Source organism: Camponotus floridanus, unplaced genomic scaffold, assembly GCF_003227725.1.
Source record: "Camponotus floridanus strain SB8 unplaced genomic scaffold, Cflo_v7.5 scaffold31, whole genome shotgun sequence".
In the NCBI taxonomy this organism is placed as follows: Eukaryota; Metazoa; Arthropoda; class Insecta; order Hymenoptera; family Formicidae; genus Camponotus; species Camponotus floridanus.
Genome location: NW_020229448.1, coordinates 238935 through 252213, shown reverse-complemented (window position 1 = coordinate 252213; position 13279 = coordinate 238935). Strand labels below are relative to the sequence as shown.

General features: G+C 29.9%; 1 protein-coding gene across 4 annotated transcripts; it reads right to left on the bottom strand.

Annotated features, from left to right (window-relative positions):
- Positions 1 to 290: 290 nt before the first annotated feature.
- LOC105252361 (girdin) lies at positions 291 to 13091 on the bottom strand. 4 transcript variants are annotated; one of them, XM_025410344.1, is made up of 25 exons: positions 12538 to 13091; positions 12319 to 12401; positions 11894 to 12203; positions 11698 to 11811; positions 11401 to 11585; positions 10058 to 10139; positions 9810 to 9988; positions 9600 to 9726; positions 9395 to 9512; positions 8960 to 9294; positions 8462 to 8743; positions 8284 to 8390; positions 8018 to 8209; positions 7784 to 7931; positions 7520 to 7702; positions 7135 to 7422; positions 6831 to 7031; positions 6601 to 6746; positions 6378 to 6470; positions 6203 to 6266; positions 5785 to 5893; positions 5591 to 5691; positions 5243 to 5478; positions 5101 to 5120; positions 291 to 849 (listed from the first exon to the last, which is right to left on the bottom strand). In XM_025410344.1, exons 1-25 carry the CDS (start codon positions 12592 to 12594, stop codon positions 695 to 697), a joined length of 3915 nt encoding a protein of 1304 aa, XP_025266129.1. In that variant the 5' UTR covers positions 12595 to 13091; the 3' UTR covers positions 291 to 694. The 4 variants fall into 4 exon arrangements, with proteins under 4 accessions (XP_025266129.1, XP_025266130.1, XP_025266131.1 ...); XM_025410345.1 differs by lacking the exon at positions 291 to 849 and adding an exon at positions 3966 to 4119; XM_025410346.1 differs by lacking the exons at positions 291 to 849; positions 5101 to 5120 and adding an exon at positions 4059 to 4119.
- Between the last annotated feature and the right edge of the window lie 188 nt (positions 13092 to 13279).

The following is a 13279-nucleotide window of genomic DNA, read 5'->3' as shown; positions in this document are numbered from 1 at the left end:
AACGGAGAACTTGAAAACAGAAAACTTGCAGAAAGAGAGAGAGAGAATTTGTTCTTTTAAATGTATGAAATAACGCACATTAATTTAGAGCTTTATATTAATTATTACATTAAATTTCGTATAATACTATTGACATTGAGAAAATAATCTTAATTCCTTTGAAGGACATAGTATTTTAAATATTTCAGAAAAGTTTAAATCTCTCAATCATTTATTACTGAAATTATTGTGTTTATAAGAATTTTTTAATTACATTTAAAAGAAAATTTAAGAATTATTTTGCATTTTCGAGCGAATAATAATGAGCTGTTTGATCAAAAACACATTAATAAATACACGAAAATTAAAACGTGCGTCATGATACGTCCTAGAATCAAAGAGCAAAAACGATCTCTACTTTTGCCCGCGACGAATAATTAGCATCATTGCCCGACAGCTCGTAACCCTTGCCAGGGGGTTAAAATCTAGCTGGGGCACGCCGATTCCGCGACGAGCCATCAGGAGCCACGAGAGGCGTGGCCGCGCGAATCGGCCAGAGATCGCGCTCTGTGCAAACTCCAGGGCAGCATAGGACAAGGGTCCACAGGAACGATGCGAAAACCGTTCGCGTCTCCCCTTCATCTCTCCTCTTTCGCTCGTCTTACCGGTGTCGTCGTGGTATACATAAGCTCCTCCCCGGCTCTCGTCGTGACTGTCATAAAAACGCGCCCCCTGCGCGCCTCGTGACGGCGGGGGAATGAGGGGATGGAACGATGGGAAGGGCGCGCCGTAAAAACCCATCTTCCCTCGTGCCCCTTCCTTTCTCTCTCTCTCTCTCTCCGCGCCCTTGGCTACTGCACCGTGCAACCCCTGCGAAATATACGCCTGCCTCTTTACTCATCTACACGCGGAGAAACCGACATTTTTGCAGGGTGGGACCCGAAATCCTCGGCATGTGGTTCCCTGTAAAATATGCGCCCTACCCCTAAAATTTTACTTTTTACTCTTTACTCCTTTCTGCGCGCGTGCATCTTGGGGTTTGAACGTTGAAGAGTCGACACGAGGAGTATAAGAAATCGCGATACAAAATGTTTATCGAGATAATTCTCATGTCTTTGAGATATAATGCTAAGGAGTTTTAAAATTACCTAACACCTACATATAGGTAAAAAAATGATTCTCTTTAGTACGCTACATGTATTAAATGCATACATCTGACATAAAATATAAAAAAAAATTAGAAACTTTTCAAAAATATATAGTATTATATAAATTGTATACTCATTTAATAGTATTCGGAAATTACTTGTACAAAATTGATAAAGCGTATTCTTTGATTGATGGTTCTCAATTTAATAAATTATTAATATTTTGAATATACATTGTCACAAAAAAGTGATTTTAATCACACAAAAAAATGATTTTAAATTAAAAAAAATATCTATTGCACAAAACTTTTCTATCAAAAGTTTCTCCGTCTCTTTCTCTCTCTTTCTCTTTTCCCCTCACCTCTTCCTTTCGTTCTTCAAAAATTCACAATAATATATTAAATTAAATGTGGAGTCGCTCTCTCGAAACATAAAATTTTCAGAAAATCTCGGTTTTCTCTTGAAAATATTTGCTCTCTTCTTCTCTCGACTCCTTCTTTTAACCATCCTTCATCGCTTCTCACCGCCGCGAACTGTTCTTTTTCCTCCTTCGTCGACATCGCTGCGATTCTTTTTGCCGCCACCCCCTGCTCTCCTCCCTTATTTTTGCTCTCCCTCTTTTTCCCTCTCGTTCATCCAGAGTACGTTTTCTCCTCCCTGTGTCTCTCCTCGCTCCCTTCCCCACAGTCTTTCTCCGGACCGGTAGGAAAAGCGCGCGAGACTTTTATTTTCGCACGTAGAAAAAGTAAGGCGGAAAGGGAGGTTTTGCTGGCAGACCGTTACTGCGAGGCGGACGTTTTTTGCGATAGCTTCGTAATCCGTGAAAGGGTGAGAGAGCGCCGGTAGAAACCAAAGGCGTCGCGACGCTGACTCGCTCGCTTATTCGCCATTTGCGTAAAGCCATACCGATTGCGCGTGCATTACAAGGCGAATGTACCGTGAATTCTTATTGGATAATTTCACTTTTCCTCTTTTTTGCTCCATTATTTATACAATACCGAAAAAGAAATAATTTTGATAACGTGAGAGAAATATCGAGAATAGAATTGTCTTATACACAAAGCGCTTTCGAATATAAAAATATTATTTTATGTATGCGTGTATGTGTTATGCGTACGCGTGCGCGCCTATGTATATTTTTTTATCAAAAATATTATTTTATTATATATTTATATAATATTATACGAATTAAATGCTCTGAAAATATCTCCGAAATGATCTATGATTTTTTTTTGCTCTATAAAAAATATTAATATAAAAGTACGTGTATTGAATGTAAAAAGAATTAATTTATGCAGAAATACTAAAGTAAAAGGATTGTGTCATATCTTTGAACAATTGTAATTATAATAAAATTTTCTATTTCTCTCTTTGTATGAATATTAAAATAAAATAATTACTAAAGAAAAAAATTATATAATGCTAAATGTGCGATATAAATACGAACCTTAGGATAAGGTCTTCGCGTCATCCGAGAAAAGAGGAAAAAAGTGCACGAAACGTGCTTAACGAAGGAACATAGTTCCTTGGCTGGAAAATATGCAAATTTACACGAGGAGCCTGAGAAACATTTGGAAAGGGTCGCGCGATGGACAATTTTTTGACCAAAGCATACTAATGCTAATAGCAGAAAAACCGACAAAAAATGAAGGGGATAGGCAACCGGTGAACATTATTATGCGTGAGATTCTCGACTGAAATGCCATAGATGATCGCAGCTGTTTCATTTCTCGCAAAAGTCACGCGGGATCAAAATAGCCTAAAGATAATCTTATTTCAAGATTCAAACATTTTTTTCAATAGATATAATTCTGATAAAAATTACGAAACGTTTTTAAGTTATCAACATACATAATTAACAATTATGAATTAAAGATGACTTTAATATTAATATTATTATGTAATAACAACATAATTATTAATAGTTTACACATTCACTCCAGAATTATAATTATAAATTTATCGCTATAATTGTCAACTTTTGATTGATTAAAAAACGTGGATATAAAATGTTATTGTATATTTTTTCCAAAAGATTTCTGAAATATATTTCTAGAAATAATTAACTTTCATATTTTATATCTATAAACAAACATATTTTATAATTATCAAAGAATTAGAGGGAAACCTCTTCATAAGAAAAAGAGTTTTTATATCTAGAAAATATATTTGAGAATCATACTTACAATAATTTTCTTGACGTGCGTTACGCTATGTTTGATAATGTGCTCTTATAATACTGTTAGGATACATTCGAAAATCCTATCCATAATGTAAAATAACATTTAATTAACTAATCAGGATAAAGAAATCTTTGCTCCTTTTGTTCTGATTTGATCAACTAAATGTTATTCTACCTCATGAAGAATTCCCAAACCTTATAGAAAACGACCGACTCTTTCGAATCGTAAATAAAATTAATTTCATTACGATATAGGATGTGCTTGGTAACGCTCATCGATCGCATGTGTCAATCGATTCTACTTATCGCTATTACGTTAATTTACGTCGTGAGATATAGAAGAACAAGAAAATATCTTGATCATCTTAAATGCTTCTTTTATTTATCATGCGATATAACGGAATTGTAATTCTATAGATTATATCACGTATCAATATTATGTTTTATTCTGTAGGAGAGAGAACACGCATTAGAAAATAATACTCGAAAATGGCAAGAATATACATTAAAAGATAAATGTTATTCATGCTATATCAACTGGTAAATATTCTTCTACATTCTGTTGCGTAAAACTTTAAAGACACGCAAAATGTATGTACTATATATATATATATACTCGTGTAAAAACGCACACAATTATTATAAAAATATAAGTTATCAAAATGTAAAAAATTATATAGCAGCGCTTATACATATATCGTAATAAGAATCGAACGATAAGAGGTAATCAGTGTAATTGTAAAAATAAATGCACGCTAATGCTATTATTCTCAGTATAGTAAATTCTTGTCTACTACACTAGTCTTGCGTCTACAAAAAAAAAGAAAACAATTTTACCTTATATTTCTAACAATTTAAATTTAAAAAATTTGATCTATATCAACAGCAGATAAGTATGTAATGGATGTACATTAAATAGTATACAATTTTAGCAATGTACAATACATATTATATAAAAATTGATGAGCATATACGAGTATCGTGTATGTAAATATATGTATATGTATATAAAAATCGCACATGTAAAAATAGAACCAATTAAATAAAATAAGCATTAAATAAAATCGAGCACACTATTGTTAATTATTGTATGACTTTGTTATTTTATATTTTAACAGTCATTCATGAAAATAATTCATAAATGTTTGAATAATATATTACATTCTTCCAATTTCTCTTCTACTCATGAGAGAGAGAAAGAGAGAGAAAGAGAGAATAATACAAAGAGTAATATTTCTTATTATAAAGCTTTAAAAAATTAGGATTAAAAATAAATAAAATTAAAAAGAAACACATTATGTGGAAAATTCTTAAATTATGTCAATGATAAATACTTATCATCAACTTATCTTAATACAAACAATTTTTTTAGGAACTCGTAGGCATTCTACTCTTAAATCCATTTTATAATTTTGCAAGCAATGCATCTAAATATACGGCAATTTATTTACTAGAGAAGAAATTTACTTATAAAAAATAATTGTTTAGTATCATAATTTTTAATATTTTATGATACTTTAGAACTTTTTTAAGATTTTACGATATTTTTGAACAAATACTCGTGTAACTTTTGCTTTGTTATAGAACATAAAATATGTGTAATTAAATGAACAAAGTAATATATATATATATATATATATATATATATATAATATATATATATGTAATTTATATATATATATATATATATATATATATATAATATATATATATATGTAATTTATATATATATATATATATATATATATATATATAATCAAATATATATCAAATTAGAAAAAGGATACTTACGTATATTTTCTTGCAAATTCCTTGTAAAGTATGAGAATGTACATACGAAAATACTTTATATGTTCTTTCCCTCTTTCCGTCTCCAATATCTTAGTGGAAACATCGAAAACGTGTGGAAATTTATACACAACCGTATTCGTACCATATTGGACTTCCGGTCTTCGGTTCCTTGTCAACGGGAGCTTCCGCGAGTACTTCATCTCGTGTTGCGTCTTTCGTCGGAGTACTGACGTTTTTGGATTCATTTATGACTGCTGATACTTTATTATAAATCAAAAAGGGTCGAGGCTCAACTTGTGTTTCTGATTTTGTATTCGTCTCCATCGGTACAGCATCGTTTCCTTGCTCCTGGAAGGATTCGCCTAGCAATCTGTCCGTCTGCATTTCAATAATTATCTTAATAAATATTATATTCGATGCAACGAATTTTAGTGTTATTGTATTGCACAATAATTGTAAAACAATAGTTGTTATTATTGTTGCTCCTTACGGGTAAAGAAGCGGACGATGGCGGAGAATCATCGTTATAATATACCGTTCTTCTAGTACCAGCTTGTCCAAGTGCATCTGATCCGAAAACTCTACTCGGTCCTAATATTAAGTATAAAGATGGACTATATTATTGATATCGCCTGATTAAAATCATTAAATTAAATATTTCTTTTACTTTGACAAATTATTTACCAGGCAAACGATAATCATCGGTACTTGCATCGGAATCATTCCAGCCTGTATCTGACTCGTACGTTTTACTGTCCGATTGCTTGGAATCTTCAGCCCATGAGCGTCGATTCTAATAAACATGTTTTACATTCCATTTTCGGTTAATCCATTCAAGAGAATTTCAATAATTATATAATAGATATACACACAAATCAAGCAGCGAAATAAATTGACAAATAAAATTTATATTTTATATTTTATGTGAAAAAAATTGAAATTTATATTTTATATGAAAAGAATTCGCGTAAAGTCAACAAGTAGTGATAAATAGTGCACAAGTATATATTTATATAATATATAAACATTCCTTATAGTTTTTGGAAGAATTTTTTCATGTACATAAATATTCCACAAGTGAATAATCATTACTTATAATCACCTTATTAAGGAGCTCCGAACCAGCTTTTCTGACTCTACGAACTAAACTGGCCCCAAAACCTTTTCTATTTTAGAAACATACATGTTATGCGAAAAAAATTGTACCTTATATATAATTTAGACAGGAAATATATAAAACAAATAGATATATAAAATTAAATGTTTACTAAACATACTTTTTGGTAGTGCAACTGTTCAATTTTCTATAGTGCTCCATAATTTTGTCTTCCAACTTTTCTTTTTGTCTATATAAGTGATTAACCTTATCCCTGCAACACACGCATCAATATTTTTTAAATAAATTGTAAAACATAAAGAAAATTAATTAGTTAAGTACAATTTGAAATATTAACTTTTTATATATCAATTTTTAAAAAATTATACTAAAATTATACTAACGCAAACAATTTTTCTTCCATATGATAATGCTCTTTATCTTGAAGTGAATGAGTTAAAAGTTCGTGATATTGTGCAAATAATAAACTTATATGTTCCATTAAGGAACGTCTGTCGTTATCCAATCCGGAATTCATTTCTAACAGCATCTAAAAAATAATACGTTGGCATTTTTCATAAGATTAATCAATAAACTTGATTTATATGCTCGCACGACATAATTATATTCGTACATCACATCGTTCATTAAGATTATTGACTTCTATCTTCAAATCCGAACATTGTTCATCTTTGATGCTAAGTTCGCCCTGCATTTCGGTTTGTTTTAGAGTCAGGCGATTCACCTCGATTTTATTCTTTCTGTAATCATCTTGCAAACTCCTATATTCCGCTTTCAATCTTTCGCTTGCAGTGTATAAGTTTCTAAAGTCATCCTAAAAACATTTGTGCTATTACAATCTATATACTGTATACATTTATCAATGAAACAAAGTATACGTATAAAATGAAACGTTTCATATATTTACAAATATATACCTTCAACTTGGAATGCTCTCCCCGTAGATTATTTAAGCTCTTTGTATTATTAATTAAAGCTTCCCGTTCAGATTGCAATGTTTCATTCTTCGCTTCTAGTCGCTCGCAAGTCTCGCGCAACGTTCTACTTTCATTCTTTACATCTCTTAAATTCGATTTAAGGACATCCCGTTCACGACGTAGATTCTCATATTCATTATTTAATTGTTCATGCAATGATTGCAAAGTGTTCTGATCATTAAGTAACGCAGAATATATATGCTGTTGCGTACTACGTTCTTTCAAAAGCTAGATATATAAATATAATAATCACACAAATAAAATTCACATAAAATTACATGTGCAATCGTAAAAATAATACAATAATTAAAAAGAATATAAATACTTCTTCTTTCTCCGCGACAAGTTGCGAGTTTGCCAGTTGTAAAGCGGTATGTTGCGCAGTTAGTGAATTGCTTTGCGATTGTAATGTTGTTATGCGGACTTCAAGTTTCGTATTCTCAGATTGTAACTGCTCCATTGCCGTTTTAGACAGAGATAACTTTGTTTGCAATTGTTCCAGTTCTTGCTGAAAATGAATAATAATATAGTATAATGCAGTAAAGCACATGTAATATAATTTTTACATCTTTTAAATATAAATATATACATTTAAAGGTTCCATCATAATTTCTAAAGTCTTATTAAGATCGCTTTCTTTTTCGGTATTGTCTATTGATTCTGATGTCGTTTTCTCACTGCTTTCTGATATAAATGATTTTTTAATGTGGTTTATTACTTCTGGTATTTGGTCAATTCTACAACAAATTTACATGCATAATAGATTGCAACAAAATGAGAAAAAGAAAATTTCTTTTCATATAAAATTTTATTTTATTAATACCTTTCCAATATAGTTTCCAGTGGTTGGGACAACAATATACTATCGCTAAGACCAAGTTTCTCTAGAACTGTGTACAATTGTTGATTGCTCAGTTTTTCTGCTACAAGATTAGACTGAAGTGTCTCTAAAGTTTCTCTATCAATTGCAGCTCGTGAATCAAGTTCTTTGCTCGATCGTTCAATTTCCTGCAATCTAAACTTGTCTCGTGATATTTATTAAATATGACAATAATTTACTTTATAAATGATAAATTTGTTTAAATGTACCTTGATATTTGTGTAAGACAATCCTGTAATTCCTGCTCAAGTTGCAAGATCTTTCTCTCCAAGATTTCTATTGTATTTGTTGCTTTATCTAAAGCTACATCTTTCTCCTAAAATATTATTCAAAATTATTTATGCAAAATATTATGCTTATAGTACAGCATGTGTAAATAATATTTACTTCAATAATTTTTCTGCATTTATAAATATCACGTTGTGCTGCATCTTTCTCTTTTTCTATTGTTGTTAATCTTGATTCGAAATCAAGGCATTTGAATTTAATATCATTGGCATTATTCGCAACGAGTTGCAATTTTTCAACTTTTTGATTTGTCATTTCCAGAGTGCGTTCCAACTCGTCATCGCGTTGTTGCACGCTCTCTAATAATAATTGAACACGTTGCTTTTCTTTTACTGCTACATCATAATTTTTTTCTAATTCTGTCATTTTTGCATGATGAGTCTGAAAATGACAAAGAGAAAGACAAAGTAATAATAATATAAGTCTGTCATTATTGTATCTCAATAATATAAATATTGTATCTGAATATTATTTATATAATATAAATAAATATTGTATCTCAATAATATAAATATTCTATTTGAATATTATTTATATAATATAAATATTCTATCTGAATATTTATATTACAAAAAAATATAATTTGTTTTAACATACTTGGATTTCTTGTTGTTGTTTCTCAAAAGAAGCTCGTTGATTTTTAAGGGTGTTTTGAAGTTTTTTATTTTCTTCTAACGCTTGCTTGCAAACCAATTCCAAATCGGAATTTTGTTGCGTAAGTCTTTCTTTATTATCGTTCAATGATTCAATCTTCAATGAAAGCTTCTTTGTTTCTTTTTCCAACTCCAAAATACGAGACGAATTCTCATAAAATGAATTTTCTTTCAATGAATCTATCAAAGTATTTAAACGACGATTTTCCAATTCTAATTTTAATGCTCGCGTTTGAGCATTACTCGTTAGTTGTTCAGACAATCTATTATCAGCGTGTACTAAACAATTTAATAACATTTAATCTTATTTATTAATAATAATAATAACAACTTTATTACTTTATAATATATCTCAAGACATACAAAACTTATAGATCACCTGGTTCTTCAGAATCACTAGATCCTGCAGCTTCACTAGCAGCAGCTTTTGTTAATTGATGCAATTGTGTATTTTCCTCTACAAGTTCTTGATATTTTTCTTTATCAGCAGCACGTTCCTGAGAAAAATTTTCTTAATTTGTTATATAATTGTATGTATTTTCTATTAGACTGATAATATTGCAAAATGTTTTGAATCTTCTTACCAATGCCATATCATTAAGTAACTGCTTATATTTGATGATTTCAGATTCAAGTTCCAACACTTTATCTGTCCTATTTCTTGACAAACTTAATTGTTCCTCAAGCATTTCTTTAGTTTCCATTAAAACTCTTAAATATATACAATGAACAGTTTATAACAATTATTTTATTTATGATATTATTAAAGTATTACGAAAATAAAAATATATTACTTATTGTCGTCACGTAACTCTTCTACCCGAATTTTATAAAATTCAATATCTGTGAGTTTTTCTCTATATCGTGCTACTTCTATTTCTAAACGATCCGCTCTATCTGCTCTTTCAATCACAGCATCCAATTCATCCCTATAGGATTTAGCAGTACGAGCTTCGTGCATTAATTCTTGATGCTAAAATATAAAATATTTACACATTTTATATAAACTTCTCTACTGAAAATATTACTTAATACATATTACCTCTTGTTTTAATTTTACAAGCAATGCTTTAGTATGCTCCAATTCTTCCTTACATTCAAGTAAAGCTTCCGTTTTTTCCTCCCTGCAAAATTATTATTTAAATACTGAAAAAGTTAGCATTAAATATTTAATAAAATGCAATTAAATTATAAACCGGCGAAATGACTCGTACAAAAATAAGACTTAAACAAATTTTCTTAATTTTAATTATAAAAATATAGTGTCTGGAAAATCGCTCGCAGTACTTCCGGAAATAATTCGGGACCTAGAAGGAAGGAAAAAACCTAGATAAACAGGTCCAGAAATAAGTCGTTTCCGATAGCCATTTTTATGTTAAAAAATCGTAATTTAGTCCGCTTGACATCCTTCTTTTTAAATTTTAAATTTAATTTTTAATTTTTAATTTTTAAATTTAAATTTTTAAATTCAAATTTTTAAATTTCAATTTTTAAATTCAAATTTTTAAATTCAAATTTTTAAATTCAAATTTTTAAATTCAAATTCAAATTTTTAAATTTAAAATTTAAATTTAAATTTTTAAATTCAAATTTTTAAATTCAAATTCAAATTTTTAAATTTAAAATTTAAATTTAAATTTTTAAATTCAAATTTTTAAATTCAAATTTTTAAATTCAAATTCAAATTTTTAAATTTAAAATTTAAATTTAAATTTTTAAATTCAAATTTTTAAATTCAAATTCAAATTTTCAAATTTAAAATTTAAATTTAAATTTTTAAATTTAAATTTTTAAATTCAAATTCAAATTTTTAAATTTAAAATTAAAATTTAAATTTAAAAATTTGAATTTGAATTTAAAAATTTGAATTTAAAAATTTAAATTTAAAAATTTAAAAAGAGAGATACCAAGTGGACTATAAATTACAATTTTTTTAACATAAAAGTGGCTATAACTTTGAAACAACTTATTTCCGGACCTATATTTATATAGATTTTTTTCCTTCTTCTTTCCTGAATCACTTCCCGAAGTACTGCGGGCAATTTTTCGAACACCGTGTACAAATTGATATTATACTTTATTTGTAAAAAAAATTTCTATTATAAATTATATATAACAAGAATCTTAATCAATAGAAATGTATAATTTGATTATATTAATGCATGATCAAACAATGATCCATACACTTTTGTATTGATAATTGATTTTTTCAAAAAATACATGCAATAAAAAATACTCATTTTATATCTTTTAGTACATATTTCTCAAGAGATTATTTTTTTGCCAATTGTACTACAATTTATTAAATGTTCTATAAATTGTACTACAATTTATTAAATTTTCAATAATTAGATGAGAAGAAAGTATTTTAAAAAACAAACATACAATTCTTGGCGCTGTTTCCGAACTTTAGATTTCCAATCGGCCAATTCCGCATAATGATGATTATCTTCTCTTTCTGTTTTAGTAACAGGATGAGATTGTTGTATCTTACTCATTTCTTCAGATTCTGCACTGATAGAGGAATCATTTCGCTCAACACTATCATCTAGCGCTGCATCTCTCCATTTCTGTTTTTGTTGTATGTAATGTTGTATAAACAATTAGACAGATGCTTTCTTAAAAATATGAATAAAAGAGTCATCCATTACAAGTAATTATAATATTGAGACAATAATATACCTCTCGATATAAATCCAATTCTTGAATCCATTTTTTGATTTGGGCAAATAGGAAACCCATGTTTGCATTTTCCATAGCGTCTTGCGTAATGACTATATCTTGATGATCTGTCACCTGTATATCACAAATATATCTGTACATTATGAAATAAATTTTACTAATAACACCTTATTTGATATTTTAGATATTTTAGCACCTGTTTAATGCAATCTACTATCGCAAGTTGCGTGTCAACATGTAGTGTTTTTATGTTAGTAATAAACTTCTCCTTATTTGGACATTGGACGGCACATCCAAGAAGTAGCAAGAGTAACAATTTCATATCTGCTATATACAATTCCGGTTCCTTTCCTAAATTTGTGACATCGGGTAATTTTAAGATCAAGTGATCTAACTCCTCCTCGTAAAATTGTTTCATATTTTGTACTATAGTCTTCAGGTTTTTCGTGCGAATAACAGGATTGCCATCAGAAGGTACTACTTCGTCATGTAGTGGTTCTGGATTGCTATAAATATAACGAAAAAATATTATGTTTCACTTGAAGATCATATTACTTTAATGTACAAGTCTATGTATTATATAAGTCAAATTATAATTCAATCTTTTTAATATACACTTACATTTGCAGGAAGACATTATGCAACAAGACACCATCCGCTAAATCTTCATAATTAATATTAGGATCTTCCAGGCAGCTAACAAACTATTGAAATAAAAATATGCAGTCAACATGTCATGTAATATAATCGAATCAATATTTAAATATACAATTTGATCGTATTCTTTTCGAATTTATTCAAACATCTGAAATATCAGAAATATCCAATCGATAGACTTACCCAAGTAACCAATGGCCCGGTCAAGAAATCGTCAATCTCCAAGGAAGCCATCTTCATAATTCGTACAGAATAATCGTGTGGTTATCATTTGAGGATTTCGTTGATATTTTTTTTCTTCACGAGCACCGTCATGAAGAAATTGGAGCTGTCCAAGAGTCGTCGAACTCTTCGTGATATTTCTCACCACTCTGTCAACTTGTCGGGCGATTCGCTTTTAGTGTTGTATACGATGTCGTGTACTCGCCGCACAAAATAATTCCTCAGGATTTATCAATCGTTCGCGAAGAAGGTACACTTCGCGAGTGTTTGGAGGATGAAATCGCTGCACAATCAGAGAGGCAGAGAACAACCGCGGTCAGCTGGAGATCATCATCGCGCCTTCAATTTCACCAGTTTCGCGCAGAAGGAGCGCATTTTTTATATACACTTTTTCAACCGAGCCGATGTTTACTCTGTCACAAATGAACAGAACGCCAATACGAGACAAAAATCTTGGCGACTTTGACAGTTTTCACAACAAAGCAACAATATCGCAAATAAGTAGGCTGAGCGTCGCGCAAACTCGATCGATCGACGAGGTTGTGTTCTAAAATTTGTCTCTTGAAGCAAAATAACAATCGACCAATCGGGATAAAGGAATTTTAGTTCCTTTTATCCCGATTCGTCCCATTATTGCGGCCATGTTGTTGCGTCCTTTGTATCACGCGCGATGATTGGTTCGTTTTGAAAACTTGTATTTTCG

What these genes read in the sequence shown, in the direction of transcription:
- LOC105252361 (XM_025410344.1), bottom strand. Translation starts at nt 12,594, where the DNA reads ATGAAGATGGCTTCCTTGGAGATTGACGATTTCTTGACCGGGCCATTG. An exon ending in GAGTTACGTGACGACAATAA is followed by an intron (nt 9,727 to 9,809) that starts GTAATATATTTT and finishes TATATATTTAAG; the next exon opens with AGTTTTAATGGAAACTAAAG. An exon ending in GAATTTGCAAGAAAATATAC is followed by an intron (nt 850 to 5,100) that starts GTAAGTATCCTT and finishes TATATTTCGCAG; the next exon opens with GGGTTGCACGGTGCAGTAGC.